This window comes from Dendrobates tinctorius, unplaced genomic scaffold (genome assembly GCF_039654945.1).
Source record: "Dendrobates tinctorius isolate UK_male_01 unplaced genomic scaffold, ASM3965494v1 ptg000021l, whole genome shotgun sequence".
Taxonomy (NCBI): Eukaryota; Metazoa; Chordata; class Amphibia; order Anura; family Dendrobatidae; genus Dendrobates; species Dendrobates tinctorius.
The window spans coordinates 159481-183273 of NW_027361689.1; the positions used below are offsets into that span (position 1 = coordinate 159481).

Genomic DNA, 23793 nt, shown 5'->3' on the forward strand with positions numbered 1-23793 from the left:
CCCGCGGGCCACTGTTTTCAACCCCTCAGCTGCCTCAGTCTGCAGGCCAGGCTGAACTTTGTTCAAGTCTGGTTTAGAAGGAAAAGGTTTTATTGGAGAGCTACTTTAATGTCATAGAATTTGCCATATATAAATGTGCTTATTTATCCTGAGGTCATGAGACTAAGGCCTCATTTAGAAGTCCAATTTTCACATACAAGCGCCATCTGTGCTTTTCACGGACAAAACTTGTACCCATGATAGTCTACGGTGCCTGTCGCATGTCTGTGATTTTTCATGAACCAAATGCTCCTTGGAAAATCACACAGACATATCCGATTTTGATCCAAAGGTCGAATCAAAGTCAGCAATGCAAGTCATTGGGTCCGTGAAAAAAATTGGACAGCACTCGAATGTCATCAGACTGTGGTCAGATTTCCACGGACTATAAGAAAGGAAACCTTGGAGAAACTTTTTCTTTTATTTCTCTACTTACAACAAAAATGGCTGACATTTTGACCAAAGTCTAATCAATTAAAGTCTGATCAGTGTGTCAAAATAATCTTTCCATTTTTCTCATACGTTAAAAAATCTGATGTTTTAATGAACCCTAACACACATGCTTTTAGAACAGGGATATCAGACTCAAATAAACACAGGGCCAAAATTAAAAACTTTGGCATAGTCAAGGGCCAACCTTGTCATTTATTAAAATAAGTCATATCTAAAATTGAGATAGTTTTTCCTTATCATTCTTTACAGTATAATAGGCCCCACATAGTCCTCTATACAGGATAATGGGCCCACATAATCTTCCATGCAGTATAGTGGGCCCCTCATAGTACTCCATGCAGTACAATGGGCACAACATTAAAAAAAATGCTCCGGTCTCTGCAGAGTGTCTTTTGCAGCTCTTGACTGCTCAACATAGTGTGTGTGAAACAGTTGAAGGTGCAATCCTGAAAGGGGAGGCAGTGCCAGCATCATGAGCCAAATATAATCACCTTGTGGCCCAAGTGTGGCCCACGGGCCAGAGTTTGACATGAGTGTTCTAGAGCAATGCAGACTGAGTCAACTGGGTCCTCTGCATTGAAGATAATAGGCAACTTACCAACCACCACAACGAACATTTATATTTACTATGAGGTTGTGGGCCTCATCTGGCCATAGTTCACATACATTTCTGCCAACAAAATTTACAACAATTTCCCCCCAAGAAATGGCACATTCAGTACATTTGTCCAAATGGGTTTCAAATTAGTCTTTTTGCCCCCCAAAACATGATGCAACAGAGTTTGGATTATCGTGGACTGTGGATGCACACATGGGTTTGGATTGGGTTGGACTTCTCTTATAAGGTTATGGATGATGATAGATGATCCTAAATTAATACTGAATCTGAAAGAATGTGTCAGGAACCTGATTGGTTCTTGATCTTCCTTGTCTTCTTTGCTTTGTGCTATCTTGATACCACTCTTCTTAGCCCTAGGACAGCCCGAAAGACTGAGAAAGGAAACAAAGTAGGCAATGACTACAAAAAAAATCCAGTACTGTTGACATAGATATCAAGGGGGAATCCAATAATGATGATTAGTCATTAGGATAGGCCATCGATGGGGGTTTGACTCCTGCTGGTTTCTTCTGTATTGTTTACCCAGGAGCATGACTTTCCATTCAGGTGTCTCTTCTTCCAGCTCATCATGGCAGTGATGGAAGTCAAACTCTCATTGAATGAGCATGAACTATCCTAAAGATAAGCCATCAATATCGAAAACCCCAAATACCCTTTTAACATCAATCTTTTGACTGTATTATGTTTAACAAGTAATACATCTATAGCAATAAACTGCTTGATACTGATGAAAATTTTTTCTACTGGTCAGGACATTTACGCTGAGTTTACAAGTGCCGGATTTTTTTTCTACTTTTGGTCTTGCTGAAAATTTATTGCATTTTTGTGGTGATTTAGTAGAAAATTCCATCAAACCCCTGAGATGTTACTCCAATATAACCAAGGTGAAACAATCTCTAACCAATCAGTGGCCCAATTGACATTTTGCAGATTGAAGCAGCTCTGATCATTTTCCGCGGCATGGAAATTAAGTTTTTACAGCCCCATTGACTATTATTTGCTGCTGTGCAGAATCTGCACCACAAATCTGCAGCAAATCCGGAGCGTGTAATCTCTCCTTGCTTATGCTGTCACATATTAATACTAAAAGTTGACAATGTTTTCCAACAATAAACATTTTACATGGGGAAAATCATTCACATTGTGGGAAATATGGCCCATGGAGACAAGAGGGACACTGATTATGCCCCTTTCCCAAGAAAAATTTTCGCAAGCAAATTTGGAATGCCCATTGGGGGAAAATCTTTACGTCTATGGCCGGCTTAAGGGTATGACCACATGTGCAAGATTTACATTGTACTGAATGGGATGTTTGCGCTCCAGTCACACAGTAGGGTTAACATCTGTGTGCTTTTTAGGGCATGCTGCATTTTCATCCAACCACAGCATACTTTATTAGTGTTTTTGTGATTTTTTTTTTGAATTGTCATTCTGTAAGAATACCTTCTATGGGAAGCATAGTTTCCAGTAATATGTCCAGAGCCATCGCAGCCAGGAGTCGGACACCTAAAGCCAGAAAAAGCGAATATCATGTATTTCAAAAGAAAGTGACATGGTATCAAATTAAAGGGGTTCTATGATAAAAAAAAGAAACAGCGCCATTTTGGTTTTTTTTTAGGTTGTGTCTGGTATTGCAGCTCAGTCCTATTTATCTGACTGAGATAGACCTGCAATATCAGACATGGTCCATGAACAAGGGTGGCGCTCTATTTGGAAAAAGCAGACTACTATTTTAAACCGATCAGATCCTTTTAAAGGCTATGTCCACTTTTGCAAACTTTTTTTATGTATTCCCAAAATGCCTAAAAAAATAAGAAATGCACCAACTTTGCATTAGGTGTTAAATGATTGTCTGATAGCGTTGGAGAAACATCGTCTGAAAAGGAGATGTAGAAACAATACTATAGAATATGCCATTATCCAGATGTCAAAGACATCCCACCATTAATGTCAGTGCACTCACCTAAGAATCTGTCACTCTCAGTATTTAAGCCAGGGTGGAGCAGGGAGATGATGGTCACTTGGACCATACCTCTGTCCATGAGATAAGTGGCTGCCACTCTCTGTCACCACTGGGGATGTCCCAGCATTGTCCTTCCCCTCGTCTGATGGGGAGTAGGAGAGGGTAGTTCATATGCTCAACCTGACAATACCAGAACTATCGGGACTCCGCCAGCTATTTGTTTTTCCCTTCAAGACCAGCAGATGTCCTTTGCAGCTCTCCACCCTTTAGTTTAAGCAGTGGCCCCCAGATAAAGGTAAAGTTTATGGGTGATAAATGTGGTCCAAAAATGGAAAAATGGACAGTTCTGGTAGGAGACAATGACTTCCAGATAATGGAGAAGTGAAAGAATGGCAGCAACACTGAGGGAATGGAAACGTACCAACATTTTTTATATTTTTCTTCCGAAATCTCCTATTCAGACAACGTGTCTCCAATCGAGATGAGTGAATTTGTACTAGGAAAAGTGAATTTGAATTTTTCTGATTTTGTTTCATGCAAAAACAGCAAAAAGGCAGTCTGCTGAAATGTAGAGATCCAGGAAAGGTGGTAATAAAAATGATACCTCACTGCTACCCTGTCCTGCCACAGTCCACCGTCTGGTCCTATGCTTCATCCAACCTCTTTTTCTTTCCTCCTCGCCGAGTAGGCTTCTGATGTTATGACTGGGCCTCCTGACTTTGTGCCATCGTGACCTTCATTGTGATGTTAGAGGCCTACTTGGCCTCGGAAGGCTTGATGCAGAGTGAAAATGGCTAAAGTTGATGTCGTGTGTGGGGAAAGAAGAGGAGGTGGGATGGAGCAGAGTTCTGGATGGTGGGCTGCTGAACTGGCGGCACAGGTGAGCAATGAGGTACTGTTTTATATATTTTTTTAGACCCTACATTTATTATGCTCAGGGTCCCGAGAGACCCCAGACCATATCGAGGAACATTCAATTCACATTGAATGACTTCGATGCAAATAACATTTTGTGGCCATATTCAACTAAATTCAAATTTCGCGAGTCACCATGGTAACAGACAACAAACAAACCACATGTAGTCAGACCTTGATGTCACTCTCCCTTCTATCAGCCCTCTAAAGGCTGAGCTATCAAATATACAATAGCCCAAAGGAAGTGAAGAAAACAGTATGTGACTGCAAGATTACGCTCCACGGAATTTTTCTGCTCTCTGTTACCATAGAGACACATTGTCTGCATAGAAGCTGTAGACACAGAACTAGAGGAAATATGTATTTAGGACTTACTGCAAAGTTGCTTCATTTTAATTCATTGAAAATTTAGCGCCAAGTTGGACTTAGCCTTTAATTAAAAAATATGTTTCGTAAAATTAAGAAAGATCATGATCCTTTTTTACCAATCAGTGGCACTGACAGAGAAGTGCTTTCTTTCTAGCCCCCACTATTTCCTTTTAGGGGTTATTAGGTAATATTGGACCTTCTTGTATAACTCTTATGAGAGAGTCACATTGAGGTCTGTTCTAGTGACAGGTTCTCTTTAAGATGGTCATAGACATAATGATTTTATTATACAAAGTGACTAAATACAGTTGGATATATTCAAATGACATCCACGAATCATAAGGAAAAGTAATCAGCCATATACGGTATTTAGTTTTTTTAATTGACCTCTAGGTGGCGTAATAACATAATCATTGCACAAATTAATGAATTGTTAAAGGGTCTGCATAAGAATATATAAACAAAGCTGCTTTCTTCCAGAAATGAAGAGATGTGGTTTAGGTGGCGATCAGGTGATAGAATAGAAGGTGGTGGGTGAAGAGTTAATTTCACCACTGGGACAGGAGATGGCAGCAGGAGAGAGCTCTCTCGGGGAAGGAGTGGGTTAACAAATGATAGAAAAAAACGGCAAGGTGTCGGTGCGCTACCTAGTAAGAAGGTACAATAGTCAGCGAATTATGAGTTACCTTTATGGGAAGTCTACGGTACACAGATCACAAACCGGTTTTCGATTCTGGACAGGAGCCTTCATCAGGTACTTAGGCTCCTGTCTGGAGCTGAAAATCGGTTTGTGATCTGTGTACCGTGGACTTCCCATAAAGGTAACTCATAATTCACTGAGTATTGTACCTTCTTACCAGGTAGCGCACCGACACCTTGTCGTTTCCTCTTCCAGAAATAGCGCCCTGCCTCTTGTTGTAATGTAGCAGTATGTTCACTTCAATGGAGTTGAGCTACAATTCCCGAGAAAACTCAACAAATGTGGAGCTATTTATGAAAGAAAGCACCAATGTTTTTCTCGGTTTTCTAAATCTAATGGACTGTCATGAAGACAACCCAATTCCATAGATAGCATATAGGGGACCAGACAATCCACTGAATTTTAGGAGGTCTGGAATTAATCCATTAAAATAAATATATATATTCATATTCATTGCTAAGTTGATCTGTAACGTCGTTTGCATTGAATCCTTTTTTATTTCCATCCCTAAAATTTCTCCTTTTTCTTTGATGCAAATCTGAGCGCACATCATCCGTCCTGACTGTCTACGCTGGCACTGTCCAGGTGGTGGCAGCATTGATCCATCCCACCAGTATTATATAATCTAGAACTGTGGAAAACCAGCTGTCAATTTATCAGATACATAAATAAGCAGAAAATAATTGTGGCACGTCACACTCCGAGGTTGGGAGGTGTTATCGCTAAACACCAGATCATATGTAACAGACATTGGCAAAGTATTCCCTCCTGAGATATTCATTTCACAAGTTCTCTTATGCAAATGATCCAAAGTGATAATTAGCTGAAATGAGGATGACATAAGCATGGACGGGAGCTCTATGATTTACTCGTGCAGTAAATTTTCACGTTTTTCTTTATCAGAAAGTGTAACATGAATTTATTATGTGCGCTTAGTCCTAATCGGTGGAGGGAGGTGTTGTTTGCCGCACACAGGACCCATATTTTGCAGCTCACTTAATACATTTGCTGTTTAAATGCTTTGCAACAACAAGGTTAAATAGTAGCTACACTTAGTTTTTCAGAAATCAATAAGGCAAATGAAGATAAGAAACTTTGATGCATATTTTATTAGCAAAATCTGCACGGAACAGTCATTTTTTTGTCTCCCGCACTGTCATCAGTCTAAAAACTGTTATCACCAGTATAGAGACAGAGATCCTGATTCCAGTGATGTGTCACTTACTGGGTTGCTTTTTGATCTAATCCCTGTTTTATCTGCTGTACATCTACCGGTTCTCTGAATGCTGAGGGAGAGGTCCGGGAGAAGTCCGGCGCCTGCGCACTGCAGTATTCTGCTCTGCCCTCAACAGGGCAGAGCAGTGCGCATGCGCAGGAGCAACGACAGGCAGCAAAGAAGAGGATGTCATCGTTAGAAGATGGGAGGCGCTGGACCGGACCGCGACACCCATCGAACCAAGACCAGACCGCCCCCCGGTGAGTGTAATCTAACTCATTTTTCTTCTCTTTCAGGTTACATCTGGGGCTTATCTACAGCAATACAGAATACTGTAGATAAGCCCCTGATGGCAGCTGATACTCGAAAAATGGGGTGACAGATTCCCTTTAAAACATGACCAATAAGAGACAAAATCCACAGCGGAAAAAATGTGAAAAAAAACCCTAAAAAAAAATAAAATTTAAGCTTAATTAGGTAATTGCTGCAAAAATGCTGCAAAAAAAATTCAGCATCAAAAAAGTGCCAAATTCTCATGGTGGGAACTTAGCCTTAGGTCTCAGGCAGATTTCCGTGTATCGTGTACTTGTTCTAGCGATTTTCGTCTGTCAACAAATCTGCTGGCAGTGCCTATAAAAGCCTATAAAGAGGGGAAATGGGGAGAAGATGGATGGGGAAAATGGCGGAGCACCCAGAGAGAAAGGCTTCTAAGGCAGCAGGAAAACTACTATAGGCATGTACACACCAGATTTTTTTCAGATGGATTTGCCTGAAAGATCATCACAAACCTACAGCAAAAAATCAACTCAGTGTACAGCAATGTAGAAACGACATTGCTGTGCTCACGTTCCGTCTCTTGCTACTTCTCTTAACTACTTCATGATTTGGAAACCGTAAAGTCATAAAAAGAAGTAACGTTCATTCTTTGCGCACTATGTATAATTTACATTACAGAATAACTATGACATGCTCATTCTAGGAAGCAGCTCGTTCTCAATTTTCACTATACAGAATAAAAGACGCCAGCGAGAAAATGACAGAAAAACCACTGTCGAAAGCCGCTTCAGGCTGGTTTCACTCGTCCTTTTATTGCCGGTACCAGAAAAACCGGTACCGGAGATATCCGTGTCCATTTGTCCGTGTGTGTAATACTTGTGGTACACGTGAGGCAACCGTGTTCCGCCTGTGTGCCGCATCAGTACCGCACGGCCAGCCGACAGGGAAGAAGCACTACAGTAAGCGCTGTTCCCCGGCGGCGGGTGCTGAAGACGGCTTTCATTCTGCCCCGCTCTGCCGGCGATCAGCACGAGCAGAGGAGAATGATGAGAGTTATATTCATGTCAGAACAATGTCAGAAGGTGGGGGCTTTTGGGACTCTTACTCCCATCATCAGACACTTGCTGTCGGTAATAACAGTGACAGCAGAAGCAGATGATGGGGGTATTCCTCACTCGCCACCTGCGCTATAACTAAATAAATGAATGAAAAACCCAGTGTGGGTTCTGCCGTATTTTATATAACCAGCCAGGCAAAACTCACAACTGGGGGCAGCAACCCTCAGCTGTCGGCTTCAGCAAGGCTGGTTCTCAAGAATAGAAGGGTCCTCACGCTGTTTTTTTAAATTATTTAAATAAATAACGGCGTGGTGTTACCCCGAATTTTGACAACCAGCCTTGCTAAAGCAACCATGGATATTGCCCCCCCAGCCTAAAAATAGCAGCCTGCAGCTGCCCTGAAAAGGCACATCTATTAGATGCGCCAGTTCTGGCGCTTTGCCCGGTTTTCCCACTTGCCCTGTGGCAGTGGCAAGTGGGGTTCATATTTATGGGGTTGATGTCACCTTTGTATTGTCAGGTGACATCAAGCCCACGGCTTAGTAATGGAGAGGCATTTTCAGCACCTGGTGCTGGGGAACAGCACTTACTGTAGCGCTTCTTCCCCAGCGCCGATGCATGTCACATGTGTGCACGTTCTGACTGTAAAAAACGGACATGTCTACATGTGGGGCACATGGATACACAGTCTGTGGAAAAACACTGACATGTGCACAGATCCATTCATTTGAATGAGTCAATGTTTGTCAGTGTCTCCGGTTCATGTGAAAACTGTCACCACACATGCCAGAGACACAGACGTGGGAAAGAGGCCTCAGAAAAAAACACGCTGATTTATCTGGCAAAGATCGGCAGCTTTTTAAATTATTTTTTTCGTATTGAATGTTATCAACCTTTTTACTTGGCAATATCAAATTTATACTGGATTCCAGAAGGAAATCCACATAAAATTGGGGACATGTTAGGATATATTCACATCTGCTCCAAAATCTACACAAAAAATGAAATGCTTCAAATACTCGTTAAATAATAATCCATTTCATTTCAATTGAAATCCCCTTTGCTGTTCTTATAGAATATTTTTTTTTTTAGTTTTTTTGTAGTTCAGATTTTAGAAACCTTGCCACAGAAAGATGTAGCAGTATGTGACCTCTTTCAGTAGGGATCTTCATGGGCAGTGTTAAGTCAAAAGGCTGCAAAGCACAGCGTGAATAAAGGAAACCTTAAAAATCAGTTTCAAATCTGCTTTAAAAACCACTTTTCAATTATTGAAGAAACAAAAGAACAAAACAGTTTTTCCTAAAGTGGATTACTTTTGAAATTTGCGTTTTATTTGCAGATTTTCCGCCTTAGAATTCCATGCACTAAAAAACCCGCATAACTTTATCGCTAAAATGTCATATTAAAGCTAAGTAACAGGAAGTTTACAAAACAAAGCAGTTTTATTTAAAACATGACAAAAATCGCAGAGTAAAAAACACCATAAAAATGCATGTTAAAAAAAGTCAAATAATTTAGTGGATAATTGCTGAAATTTTGCATAAAATCTGTAATGTCAAAAATGTACCAAATATTCATTATGGGAAATTAGCCTAATGCATGGCGGACTCTAGTCTCTGACACCCACAAGGGGGCGTGGCTGACAGATTCACGAGGGCGTGTCCTTTGGCCGCTTTGCATTATTATTAGTACATCAGTAATACCTTATTAGAAAAACACTAATTAAAAAGGCCCCATATCTGTGGAATAAAAAAAACAAACAAATCAGAATACCCCAGGGGGGAGCAGCGGGAACAAAATGCGGGCAAAAACTGGTCACCTTTGATCTGGTGACGGGATCTTTTTAAAGGCACAGTAACATTAACAGTATCCGCCTTTATGAACACATATACCGAACCATAGACAAGTTCTATATTCTCCCAGGAGATCAGTGTGTACTTGGTATTTATAGATGTACATTGTGTAGCATAAAAGCCCAGTGCAGCGAGCATCCGATACAATATCCCCCTTCCATATTCATATATTGATTATGGCTCCCGCCATTATGGTCAGGAAGCAGCATGGGCGTCATTATAGCCGCCCTCCTCGCACACGGCCTGCAATCACTCCCGGCAATTAGCAGCGAGTGTGTATTACACGTCAGGCGCTCTTTATGCTGTGTGTTTGGTCTCCGTCACATTAGGGAAGAATCTGTCAATATTTAATGATCCGCTTCCTAATCTCACTTCCTTTTTATAAATAGAATTTGGAATAATTGTGGTTTTCTACGGCTTCAAAGAAATGATAACCTTGTAAGGGCGGGAGAAAGCAACTACCGTAACTGTTGTTCTGTGCAGCAGCTTTATTGATCTGGTCTTAAAGTGATCAGGGCATGTTTGTAAAATGCCGCGTAACTAATGGCTCATGCCTACGTCCATGGCTCCCGGTCAGATCTTGGACCAAAATGCAAGAACTGGCTCCTGACCCTAGCGTGATACCTTTATACCTGTCATGCTCGGGACAGGAAACCCATGGCCAGTCCGTGCTTTGTGGCACGAGATTGGACCGAGATCAACGGGCGACTTAGGTTAAGTTCCCAGGATGAGTTTTTGCTGAATTTTTAACACTGTGTATCATTGCTGCGTAAAAAAGCAGCATCTTACCGTTCCAGAAATCTCAAGACCGCTGTGCTTGGCGAGTCCGCAGAGTTTTGTGTGCTGACTTTCCCCATAGACTTACATCAGATGCAGAAATTCCACAGGTAAAAAAGAAATGGAATCCACACACGAGTGTATCAAAAAACATTTTGTCAAAGCCAAGTACCAAGAAGTAGCAAATACAAAACAGTTTTATGACATGAAATATCAAAAAGTGGCAAAAAATGCAGCAATGAAAGCCCATGTAGAAAACTGCAAGAGGCCTAATTTACCTAATAGGTGCAACATCAAAAACTCAGCAAATCCTCATCGTGTGAACGTAGCCTTAGACGAGACAGTCTTAACATGCAAAAAATGTATCATCGTGGTTAATGCTGCTGGATAAATCTTTCTATTCTTACATCACCTATTAGCTGACTTATTTGGAGGCAGAAATATGTCACAAAAATCGGGCGCTTATTTGGCACATGTTGTCACTCGTTAGTCCATGTCTCTTTTCCACTAAGTGTTGCCCCTTTTTAATGAGGCCACATCTCCGTGACAAGGCAAAGAAAACAGCTGGAACACTTAAGAAATATTGTAAACAGGTTTATTTTCAATACATAAGTTGCATCAGTATTCTGACGCATACAGTAAATCTCCCTCATGAGTCATAAGAAAAAGATCTATATGGTGTGCCATTTATTCTGATACACCTGGGTGGGCCATTTATAAAGTTGGATTCAAAATGGCTGACTTCAGAATGGCCTCCATGATCACCACCCATCTTGAAAAGTTTCCCCCCTCCCATATACTAGTGTGCTATGAGCAGGAAGTTGATATCACCAACCATTCCCATTTTATTTAGGTGCATCCATATACATGGCTCACCCTGTAGTGGCCGATTCATTAAAGGTCGTGTCTTGATGAAGAGTGCGCTGTAGAAAGATGCGCCAGATTCATTGAGAGTCAGAAATGGACTGGAGTTAATTTCTTCTATATATTATGCCATTTCTGGGGTGTAAACTACAATGCTATAATGAATTTGTCGGGCTGCACTGAGCTTCATGGCCAATCTTTGCCTATTTTTCAAAAAAATTTGGCTAAAACGAACAAAAGTTGGAAAATTGCCTTCTGGGCAAAACCTTTTTGACATTTGCAACTATTTTATGCCAGACTGTTGTTCAATGAATTGGGATCCTAATGTTGATTTATTTTTTATATTTACATTTTTGTTGACTTTTTCACGTCACAATCTGGAAAAAAATAGGCTTTTAAAAAAACAGGCTAAAATCTTACCCTGTTGTTAAAGCGGTTGCTCAGGACTAACATATGGATGGGATCTATCCACAGGAAAAGTCATCAATATTAGATCAGTGGGTGGTCTGACACTCGGCATTCCCACTGATCAGCTGTTATCTGTACTGTTTAGGTCTGACACTCGGCATCCCCACTGATCAGCTGTTATCTATACTGTTTAGGTCTGACACTCGGCATCCCCACTGATCAGCTGTTATCTATACTGTTTAGGCCTGACATTCGGCATCCCCACTGATGAGCTGTTATCTGTACTGTTTAGGTCTGACATTCGGCATCCCCAATGATCAGCTGTTATCTATACTGTTTAGGTCTGACATTCGGCATCCCCACTGATCAGCTGTTATCTATACTGTTTAGGCCTGACATTCGGCATCCCCACTGATCAGCTGTTATCTGTACTGTTTAGGTCTGACATTCGGCATCCCCACTGATCAGCTGTTATCTATACTGTTTAGGTCTGACACTCGGCATCCCCACTGATCACCTGTTATCTATACTGTTTAGGTCTGACATTCGGCATCCCCACTGATCAGCTGTTATCTGTACTGTGTAGTGGCTGCTCCTCTCCTTACTGCACATTAGCTCATATTCATTTTTATTTTATAGCATTCTATCCTGTATAATCCCATTGAAGGGAATTCTGTCAGCAGATTGTTGCTTGTAATCTGAGGACAGGATAATGTAGGAGTAGGGAACTGACTCTTGGGATGTATCACTTGTTTAGCAGAAGGCTGTCCTTCCAGTATAATCAGTGTTTTATCAGCAGGAGATTTACATTAGAGGACCATGTGTCGAATGCAAGACCGCCCAGCCAATCTGTGTAACCCCGCCCCCTCTACTGATTGGCAAATTATTGACAATGTACAGTGTACACAGGAAGCTGTCAATCAGGGGTGTGTGTATGGGGGGGTTATAAACAGCTCAGCATTCATCGCACTGCAACATCTACAGCAAAGAAAACAGGGATTTTATCAAAACTACACAGAGCAACCCAGTAAGTGACACATTGCTGGAATCAGGGTCTCTGTCTCTACATCATGCTGCGCTCAGATTCTACAGCAAAAACTTACTGACAAATTCCCTTTAAATTAAATGAAGGGAATTGTGTAATCTGTGTGTTAATAGCTCCTTCTAGTGGTGACAATTGGTAAAAATAATTTTAGAGCTTTAATCTAAGACTGTCCTTAATGTGGCCCATAATGAGTGGAGGGGGTTGTAGGTAAAAGCAACTCCTTCCTAATTTAATGGGTCCAGAGTCCAATATTTTGCCCTGGGGTTCTCCTTGTCTGTTTTAGATCTACCATTGTCAGGACCCAGTTACGATCATTGAATAGTGTGAACTTGCAGCTACAGTCCGTGCTCTGAGTCCTCAACACGCTGACATTACTTATAATAAGACCTATGTGTCCGATGTATTATAAGTGGCACTTACTCTCTAAATAATCATCATTTTAACAGCGCTGCTGCATCGGCAGTTTTTTATTACAGGATATGTGATATGTCTGGAAGCCTGAGACTACGACGGGGCATTTTACTTACTGGATGTAGATGGTATTAAATGCCTCACCGATGTAAAGAAAAGTAAAACTCAGAATAATAACAAGTTATATGAGCAACAGTAAAACAGATGTAAATAAAGAGAAGGGCAGCCGGTAGCTTTATGACACCCTGGATAAAGCTTACATCAATTTCACAGCGATGCTCAAAGTCCCCGCTACAATCTCCATCAGCTCAAGACGACATCACGGGAGAGAAAAGTCATGCAAAAATCCCTAATGAGATAATATCTATACAGACGGCGAAAAGACGGAAAATGTGGCCTCTTACTTGAGCTCCTGTGAACTAGTGGCCATCATGTTTCGAATACTCTTATCTGCCAGTGGACAACCAGACAATCTGCAAAAAAAGTATACAAAAAACAAAGGGTTAAAAGAAGATATGTAAAGACCCATCGTAAATGGACATATGTGCTGACTGGCAGAGAAGGGGCCAACTGATGTGAAAAGACCCCACTGCTTTGGTGCCATCTGTATAGCGCATGCGGCACTTGCTACATCTTTTTCCCAATATCGGTCTTATGATCTAGGCACATCTAGGCATTCTAACCTTTAAAGGGAATCTGTCACCCCTTTTTTGAGATATCATATAATGATATCATTCAATTGTGTGTCACATAAGGATTCTCTTAGTACTTTTGCTTCCCCCTGACCCCGCACCTTTCATGCATAAATACCTTTTTTATATCGGTTCAGATGTATGTAAACTGCCGCAGTCTGGTCCGATGGGCGGGGCTTATTCACCTGCTCTCCCCCCGCGTTGCTCTACGCAAGAAGAAATGCATACAGCAAGACAGGGAGGGGGGAGCAGTTGAATGCTCTGCTATCAGTCTCAGCCTTTACACTGAATGGTCTCTTGCAGAAATTAGCACTGCTGCTTCCTCCTCTTGCTGAAAGTCCTGTTATTGACACGGCTTGTATATCCGTCCTGGCTTACCTCTGTGCTCCTGACCTCGGCTACAAATTCTGATCCTACGTTGCCTGCCCTGACCTTGGACTGTCTGACTATGTCTCTGCCTGTGTCCTCTGTACCTCATATCCCTGTCTTGACCCATTGGTCAACTGCAGCAGGTCCTGGGACTGCCCTGGAGTCACTCCTGATAGCTATCCTATGGCCCAAGCCTATCCTCACCATCAGAGGCTCTATTGAAGACCAGGTGGCCACTTAGTCACACCCTTCCGTGGTAAGCCTGGACCGTGGCGCAGTGGGTCCTCAGCCACCGCAGTTACATCTAACAATCCCTTTACTTGGCGCGTCTGTTCATCCATTACTGAGAAATCAGCGTTTGAATTGATATGAAAATGAAGCTGAAGAGCTGCTGTAGATCTGAAGCCTGTGTCACTCCAGCACTATCCCCCACCCAGCACTGACTCCTCCTGTTTGGCTGTCAGCCTCTATGCTGTGCAATTTCAAGAAAAGGAGCTATAAGTCTATCACTAGCAAGAGGAAGTGGCACTGGGCTGCAAATAGAGCTGGAGTGACAAAGGCTTCAGATCTACAATAGCCCTTCAGCTATTCATTTGCATATAAATTCAAATGCTGATTTCTTAGTAATAGAGAAGCCAACTGGCCATATAAAAGTATTGTTGGATTTGTCTTTGAAAGAGCTCCATAGGCATATAAATTATTTGGGGGATGAAATCCTGCTGACAGATTACTTTCATACATCCTGCAGTGTCGAGATTACTCTCGTCCAAATCTTTCCAGACCTGTTGCAGCTGATTGACAGGTCTATCCTGATGTACACACATGAGAGAGACCTGCCAATCACCTCTAGCAGCACTGGAAAGGGCCAGCTGGGGCAGCGTTGTCCTAGTCTTGTCTCTGGGTATGGTCCCTGGCCATATCTTCTATCATCTTATGTAGCATTTCAGAGGAAAATGAAAAGAGCAATCATGCAGGAAGGTTCTGATTAGTGCTGCCCGAGGTTTAGGTAGCATGAATCAGAGGACAAGTTCTCTTTAAATACCCCGGGGGATGTCAATGAAGCAAACTAGGCATGACAACCACAAGGCACTACTGCTCTTTGCCACTCCAGCACCGCTCCCATGACTCCTGGTATATGCTCTACACTTAGATTGCATTAATTTCTAACTTCTTTTTCTACGAGAAACTGAAGGAGACAATTTTTAATAAATTCAAGTTTCAATGGTAATAAGTAATAAATCATTATTCCATCAGTTAAAGAACAAAAACTCTGTGACAGGTTCCCTTTAAGCTTTAGACCCGAAAACAGCAAAAACTAAAGACTCAATGGTTGAAAACTGCAATCACATTAATATTATCCGATATATATTCAGGGAAACAGGACGCGCTAGTTATTAAAGGCACATTAATGCTACAAAGACTAAAAGCCTTATTGTAACGTCCATTGATTATAAAGCAGGAGGACGTCATTTATCACCAATTACGCCACGATTAGTTGGCTCGGAATCAGAGGAGGAGAGTAAGAGAAAGTCTTTGAAAGGTGCAAATTGGCGTTCACAAACTTTTCACGGCCAGTAAATGTACAGTTATTATCCACATATGTAGGACATCTATATTTATACGTCTCCGCACGTCTATGACGAATGTACAACAAATGACCGGCTCAGTCACTAATGGAGCAGTTTATGTAAGTGCAATGCGCAGTGTTACATTCACACAGCAACGCAGAGCGGCAGACATCTCTTACTTCTTCCTTCCGGAGTCATTGGAAAAAAAATACCGAAAAAAGATCTAAGTAATGGAGATTCAGTTGTGCTCAAAAGTTTACATACCCCGGCAGAATTTTTGCTTTCTTGGCCTTTTTTCAGAGAATATGAATGATAACACCAAAACCTTTTCTCCACTCATGGTTAGTGGTTGGGTGAAGCCATTTATTGTCAAACTACTGTGTTTTCTCTTTTTAAATCATAATGACAACCCAAAACATCCAAATGACCCTGATCAAAAGTTTACATACACGAGTGATTTTGGTTGGATAACATGCACAGAAGTTGACACAAATGGGTTTGACTGGTTACTAAAGGTAACATCCTCACCTGTGACCTGTGACAAATGCCAGGAAAATTGTTCGGGATGCAAATAAAAACCCACAAATAACATCAGCTGAAATACTGGACGCTCTGAAAATTAGCGGTGTGGCTCTTTCAAGATGCACAATAAGGAGGCACTTGAAGAAAAATGGGCTGCATGGTCGAGTCGCCAGAAGAAAGCCATTACTGCGCAAATGCCACAAAGTATCTTCCCGACAGTACGCAAAACAGCACAGAGACAAGCCTCAAAACTTCTGGAACAAGGTAATTTGGAGCGATGAGACCAAAATTGAACTTTTTGGCCACAGCCATAAACGTTACATTTGGAGAGAGGTCAAAATAAATGGCTTCACCCAGCCACTAACCATGAGTGGAGAAAAGGTTTGGTGTTATTATTCATATACTCTGAAAAAGGCCAAGAAAGCAAAAATTCTGCCGGGGTATGTAAACTTTTGAGCACAACTGTAAATCCATTCCTTACAATATTAATTATTTTGTTAATATTTTAATTTGATTTAATTGGTTTTATTTAGTTTATTTTTTCTTTTCATTGTTTCTAAGTTCATTTTTGATCAATGGCCTCTGAATTGTAAAGCACTACGTAATATATTGGCGCTATAGAAATATAATGATTAATGGATGGAGATTATACTGTATATCACTAGTAGATGTGTCACTTATTTGGCTGTGTTTTAGCGTTTTAATACAGTCAGTGTTTTATCAGCAGGAGATTATCGCTACAGGACAGCTGGCCTCATGCTTCCTAGTCCAGCCATTCCCCCAGCACTGAAAGGCCGCTCTCTGTCACTATACAAAGTACATAGTAACCTGTGGTGTGGTGGGGTTATACACAGCTCAACAACCGGGGTCTCCTAGATCTGCAGCAGGGAAAGCTGTAAACTAAGTGATACATCACTGGAATCAGGGTCTCTATCCCTACCTCATGCTGCTGTTAGATTACATAGCAAAACATATCTATTAACATTGATGGCTGTCAATGACAGCAATTGCACTAACCCCCCATGGTGCTTGAGGGGGACCAAATGCTTCTCGGCCACATAAGAAAACCAAGTATTATGGTACTTTGTAGGTTGTGGACCAGGAGATTCCAGAAAATGCCACAACCTTAAATTCTGCAGACCATGGGTCTAAGGAGCCAGTAGTTGAGTAATTCAATTTCTTTGGAAACATCTTAAGGATAAGTACAATTATACAGATGTATTTTTCTGTGACCGATGATCTGGTATCTATTGATGAATTTCAGGGATTTTACTTCATATTTTATATTTCTTTACTAAATATTCCATTTATTTTAAGACTGTTATTTGAAAGCACAATGAACCATCTAGCTACTTTTATTTTCTAATGATTTTTTTAAGGCACGTTCACATAGCCACAGCTAAGATCTTAGTCTAGGGGCGGCTCCTGGTCTCGAAAGACATTATTGTCTACTATATGGTGGTCCATATAGGAAGAAAGTACAAAATACAACCTCTTCCATCTGTAGACATGTCTGCCATGGTTCTTCTCTATGACACCAGAGGGTGCTGTATGTGGCTACAGATTTATATGGCTCGCTGACACTCTGAGGTCGGCAGAGGAGACGCATAAAGCTGAACAATTGAGGATAGAATTTTCCTTTAAAAACCAATGTTAATACTACTGATCATTGACTTCTTGTGGCCAACACAGACTTTGCTTTGGGTGATAATCTATGAGCAGTGTTTTGCCATATTTTCAAGTCCATTATCGAGGAATCCTTATTCTACGATGCTGGTTGTGTAATTGGTATATAAGCATACAGCTGGCAATGAGTCACGAATCTCCTGAGATGGTAAGCCGTGATGTAATATTCTCTGAGATATGGATTATGGAAATTTTTGATATGGAAAAAAATGATTTTGCATATGGTAGTGGTCACCTTTAGTTGATAAAATTACATTTTTTAGTTAAAAAAAACAAATCAGTTTATAGTTTTGATGCCTGCATTCATTTCCCCAATATGCATTTTGCCTCCAAGATCCATCTTTTGTCTTGTGGGAGTGTCTCTCCCAGTAATATAGGCTGGATGCAGAGTGTGTGCAATTATGTGTAACGCCTTACATGGCTGTCGGTTGAACCATCGTCTCGTTCATCCGCAGGAGCGCTCGCTTTGTCGAGTGCTCCTGTATTCGCTAAGAGATAGCCGCTGCCAGACATCTCTGACAGGGACCTATCCCAAGGAGAACAAAAGGATCGGCACTCCAAAATCAGACATGCCGTATCCTTTACTCCCCAAACAATTATCTATCTGGCACACCAATAAATATTTGATTAAGGGCTGAACCAATCAACATTTGCTGATTTGGCCAATGATATTCTAATGTGTGTGTGGGGCTGTAGTGAGGATGGATAAAACTGTTAAAAATCTGCTTCCGCTTGCAAAGTGCGAATTGGATGAACAATTGCTAAACCTTCCCAAATTCCTTTCATGCACAATAATAAGATAATGAAAGAAAAATTTTAATGAAAGAGTCAGACGATGGTATAACTTAGATGGGGATCGCAACGCAATGCTCTGACTGGCCATCGTGACAGGTGCAGAGAGATACCTGCTGTCAAGCTTGGGTTGGGAGAGCCAACAGCTAGTCCAAGAATTGTGTTGCGATCCCCATCCAAGTTATACCGCCGTCTGACTCCTCCTTATGGGTTATTTATTTACTTATCGTCTTTAGAACGTATGAGCTTGCGCATTGTGATGAACTATTATTCTCAGTAATATATTTCACAAGAGACCAGTGGCATACATTTCTCTTGGATCAGATTTATGGTGTGATAGTATTTTTTTGTCCTTCATTTCACGAGAATTAAAAAAAAAAGATTAGCCAGATTACACAAGGGTTTAAGAGCAGACTGGAAGTTGCTTTCACAATGTAAGTCTATGAGGTTCTATAGGCTTATACCGATGGAAGTAAAACGGCTCCGCACAACGGTACATATATAAACCGGCAAAGAAGAGGATCGGTTACATGATCCAGAAGAGGATCGGTTACGTGATCCAGAAGAGGACCGGTTACATGATCCAGAAGAGGACCGGTTACGTGATCCAGAAGAGGACCGGTTACATGATCCAGAAGAGGATCGGTTGCATGATCCAGAAGAGGACCGGTTACGTGATCCAGAAGAGGACCGGTTACATGATCCAGAAGAGGACCGATTACGTAATCCAGAAGAGGACCGGTTACATGATCCAGAAGAGGACCGGAGCGGTGCTGGAAAGCAATTGGTGAGTTATCTAGTACAATTACACTACATTGCATATATATTTAGGAGGGTAAGGGGGATACAATTTTTGTCAGGAGTGCTTTTTTTTATAAAAAATTGGGAACATTTACAAGTGGAAGTTCAAGCGTCAGTGTTCATTTTTGTTTGTTATTTATTTTGATAACTGGGGATGTAAGCGTACACCATAGCACCGCAAATCACTTCATTTCTCAAATCTTTTTAGTGACACCCTCAATTGACTTAGCATAGTAGTATTCCTTATTTCAAGGTTTTTCTTCACCCTTAAATAGTCCTACTTTTGGCCTTCACTAAGGGTGCCATCACACTAAATGATGCACCAGCGATCCCGACAACGATATGACCTGGTCCGGATCGCTGGTGCATCGCTACATGATTGCTGTGGAGCTGTCAAACAGGCAGCTTCACCAGCGATCAGGACCAGCGACGATGCTGGTATCCAAGGTAAATATAGGGTAACTAAGCGCGTGCGTCGCTTAGTTACCCGCTGTGTACCTTAGATAACAGTGTGCTCGCGCGAGCACACTGGTATCTAAGGTACACAGCGGGTAACTAAGCAAGTGCGTGCTTAGTTACCCGATATTTACATTGGATACCAGCTCCCAGCGTCTGCTTACAGCGCTGGGAGCTCGCTGATCGTTGGTCTTCTGCTGCCACACGCAGCGATGCACGCTGGCCAGCGGGAGACCAATGATCAAAAAATGGCCCAGGACATTCCTGCACGATCAGCGATACCCGGCGGGGGGGGGGTGGTCGCTGATGCATGTCACACACAGCGATATCGCTGGTGAGATCGCTGTGGCGTCACAAAATCAGCGATCTCGCTAGCGATCTCGCAGTGTGTGACGGGGCCTTTAGTCTTCTACAATTCTGCTCCTTCAAATGAAGAAACAAGGCCAGGCCCCAACAGGTTTTCTTTTCTTGCTGTAATATACAAATCAAAAATAAAATAAAAATAATAATAATAATTGAAGATTGTAAATTTCTTACGTTAATAAGTCTTTTTTGTTCTCTTTGCATTGAGGATATTTGGGCTTGGGGCTTGGAATTCTAACTTCACCAGAGTACCTTCTATCGTCAAGAGCATCATGGAACGGATCCAGATCATCGTGCTACAAAAAATACAGGAAGAGAATTCATTATTCAGTAACAAGGACATCAGCTCTCGATTCATCAATTGCGTTATTTGTAAGTCACTATTCATATTCATCTTGTAGTCATTGATAGTTTTTTTTTTGCATAAAGTTCTTCCAAATGTTACACATGGTACATGAATTTTTACACGGAAATCACCGTTATTTTTATCTTTAACCTATTTTTTGACATTTTTAGCTCAAAAAGTCACAAATTTTGTACAAAAATATCAGGTATTTATATATATATATATATATATATATATATATATATATATATATATATAATCACTGCAGGGGGAACTGAAGAACATTTGCGCAAAAACTATGCAACGTTTTAAAAAGTCACAATTAATGAATCAGGCAAAAACTTCTGGAACTCCCAAACCCCAACCATAATGATGAACGTAAATGTAAAACATATAAGATAGACTTTTAAAAAGCACATGTTAAAAGTAGAATAAGGCGAAAATGATGAACAGTTGTAAAACACCAAAAACTGGACAACAAAAGATGCAAATACAAGGGGTCCAAAATGATTAAAAAGGAGTATATACTTAACAGAGGAAATACAAATTTATGCACAAAAATTCCAACATTCCTTAATATTTAGCATCTGAAAACAAGCAGCCTAAATAATTTAATTACATGTCGAAAAAATGTCTGTTCTGGCTAAAGACTCTGTTACCAGGTTTTCAGCATATACTGATATTGTGATTATATAAGTAGTTACAGAGTTACAGTATATCTGATGCTTGAAGTTAGATTAAAAACAAATTGGCTGAATATATTTTGGTTGTATTATGCTTGGTCTGGAGTTGCCTTGGTAACATAAAGTAACTCATCATGTGACTTTCACACTACTATGACAACCCCAGAGAAAGCGGGAAAAATATGAATATTGAAAAGTAATTATTTTACATAAAAAAAAATCACAGGTGTAAAACATTGTTTAAAACTGGTCACAATTCATTACTACTCTTTATAAACACCATATGTTGACCACTGTCAAATTGCTTGCGTTATTTTATTTTTTTTTAGATTGCAATTAAACAAAAATCAGAGCTCGTCACTGATTTTATGATCCAATATGTTTATACCATTGAAAGAATTATGTTTACAACTACAGAAATTCTTTATTCCCAGTTTTAGCACCAATAGTGTCAAACTATGGGGTCATAAATGATATTAGGTCTTGTATACAGTGGTCTCCAACCTGTAACTCTGCAGCTATTGGGAAACGATAACTACCATGATGCCTTGACATCCTGTAGCTCTATCTCCTCGAGGCACACTGGGAATTATAGGATTGCTTGAGATTCCCATACGAAATCGAGACACAAACTGTCAAGCCATCATGAAACTAGATGATGGCAGCAATCATTGAACTTGGACTTTTGTCATGGCTTGAGACTATGAAAATAATACCAATATCAGTGCCATTTTGCCGGTATGTTTGAGTACGTTATCGAGTGTAGTCCTTACAAGTTTTCCATGACACTATCACAACTATTTAGTGTTGAGAAGTTAAACAAGATTCCGAGTGGCGCACTTGTGGGAACACATTCAGCATCGGAATGTCTCATCCTATAGAACTGAAAATATAACCCTCCTACATAAACATTAGTCACTTTCTTAATCATGCATCTTCTGCCTCCTCCATAGCTGTAGGTTTACACAGAATCATGAAGACAAAAATAAGTTCAGATATTTAGATTTCTGCAGAAGTACACTTTTTATAATCCCTTCCTTTTAGAACATTCCCTCAAATATAAGCTGATCAGAGGAGGACCTCCAGTGATCAGTAATCAGTATGTATTTTGTGGGAAAATTGGTAACAAGTATTTCATTCTGCTACAGCATCCCTACAAGAGAAATTAAGCATTACATGGTGTTATTGCTGAGTCCTCAAATCAGACGCTCTTTAAAAGGGTTGTCCACTATTAGGACAACCCCTTCTTAAACTAAATGTTATGCCCCGATAAAATAATAAAGCCTATACTCAACTCCCGTGCCGGGTCTGTTCCAGCGGTGTCGATCCTCGAGGTCCTGGGGCTAACACGTGATGCCTGGCGTCCAATCAGTGCTGGCATCACTGTCTCCGCATTCGGGCAAACTGAGCATGAAGAGGAAGTCTGGGCTGCAGCTGATTCCTGGCTTCGTCTTCATGTTCAGTTCATATGAAGGCAGAGACAGTGACACCAGCACTGATTGGGAGCGGCGTCACGTGTCATAACATCGCACCAGAGCACCAGGGAGAACGAGTGCCGCCACTGCGGGAGCGGAACCGGCATGGGAGGTGAATATAGGCTTATATTTTATTGGGGCTGAACATTTAGTTTAAGACGAGGTTGTCCTAGTAGTGGACTACACCATTAAAGTGTTCTGTGTACACATGTGAAAAACCCAGAATGGGTTGTCCGTGAAAATAAATGATTACTTATTTACAGGTTAGGTGATAACTTGTAATTGGTGGGTGTCCAAGTACTGGGACCTGCATTGATCGGCAGATAAGGAAATTTTCATTTTTGTTCCTAACGGGAGAGGTAGATCGGACACTTGCCTCATTCTTTATGAGGCAGCCCAAAAAGCAGAGCACCCTGATTGCAGCTCCAAAGGGAATGAATTGAGTGGCGTTCAAGCAGGAAAACAGCTGCTGTAACCTCGCGAGGATAAAAGTTTCCTATTCTGCTGATCAGTGCGGATCCCAGCGATTGGACCGCCACCGATTAAAAAGTTATATCCTATCGTATGGATAAAGCAGGATAAGTTATTATCACCAGATACTCTTGTGCTCCTTCTGATCAACCACAAATTACCAATCCTCCAGCATGCGATACCCCTCAAACTATTTATTCCTGTAAGAAATGTTCCAGATATCGTAGACCTTCGCTCTAATGTATAGTTTATAAACTTTAGACGTTTTATCAAAGAGTTTTGTCTGACCACTGGGACCTCAAAGAATCCTGAGAAGGAAGGGGCCTATGTACAACCAAGACCTTTATTTTTTCTGCATAGCTGCGCCCATTCAATCGCCCTGCAGAGAACTGCAAGACAGCCATTGCTGACGCCCCTCCGTTCTCTGGAGATCTAAGAGATAAAACGCTCACCAATCATAAAGTGATTTCATATCCTAGCGATCTGCCATCACTTTATCAGCTAGGCTTATAATAACCCTTCGACTTAAAAAACAATCAATATTGGAAATATTTTTTTGCTGTCAGGCTTACAGCAGGGTCTGACCCTTTATGTCACCAACCA

The 23793-nt window shown here is 41.1% G+C and overlaps 1 protein-coding gene across 17 annotated transcripts in view; it reads right to left on the reverse strand.

The window, feature by feature from the left end:
* MYT1L (myelin transcription factor 1 like) overlaps nt 1-23793 on the reverse strand; it is a 729735-nt gene that overhangs the window by 39301 nt on the left and 666641 nt on the right. For 16 of the 17 annotated variants that reach the window (XM_073568131.1, XM_073568128.1, XM_073568134.1 and 13 more), the window contains 4 exons: nt 20390-20511; nt 13371-13439; nt 2555-2617; nt 1399-1482 (listed from right to left, as the gene is read on the reverse strand). In XM_073568131.1, the coding sequence (XP_073424232.1) occupies nt 1399-1482; nt 2555-2617; nt 13371-13439; nt 20390-20511 (338 nt within the window). The remainder of the gene's footprint in view (nt 1-1398; nt 1483-2554; nt 2618-13370; nt 13440-20389; nt 20512-23793) is intronic. The other variant, XM_073568137.1, reaches the window with a different exon arrangement.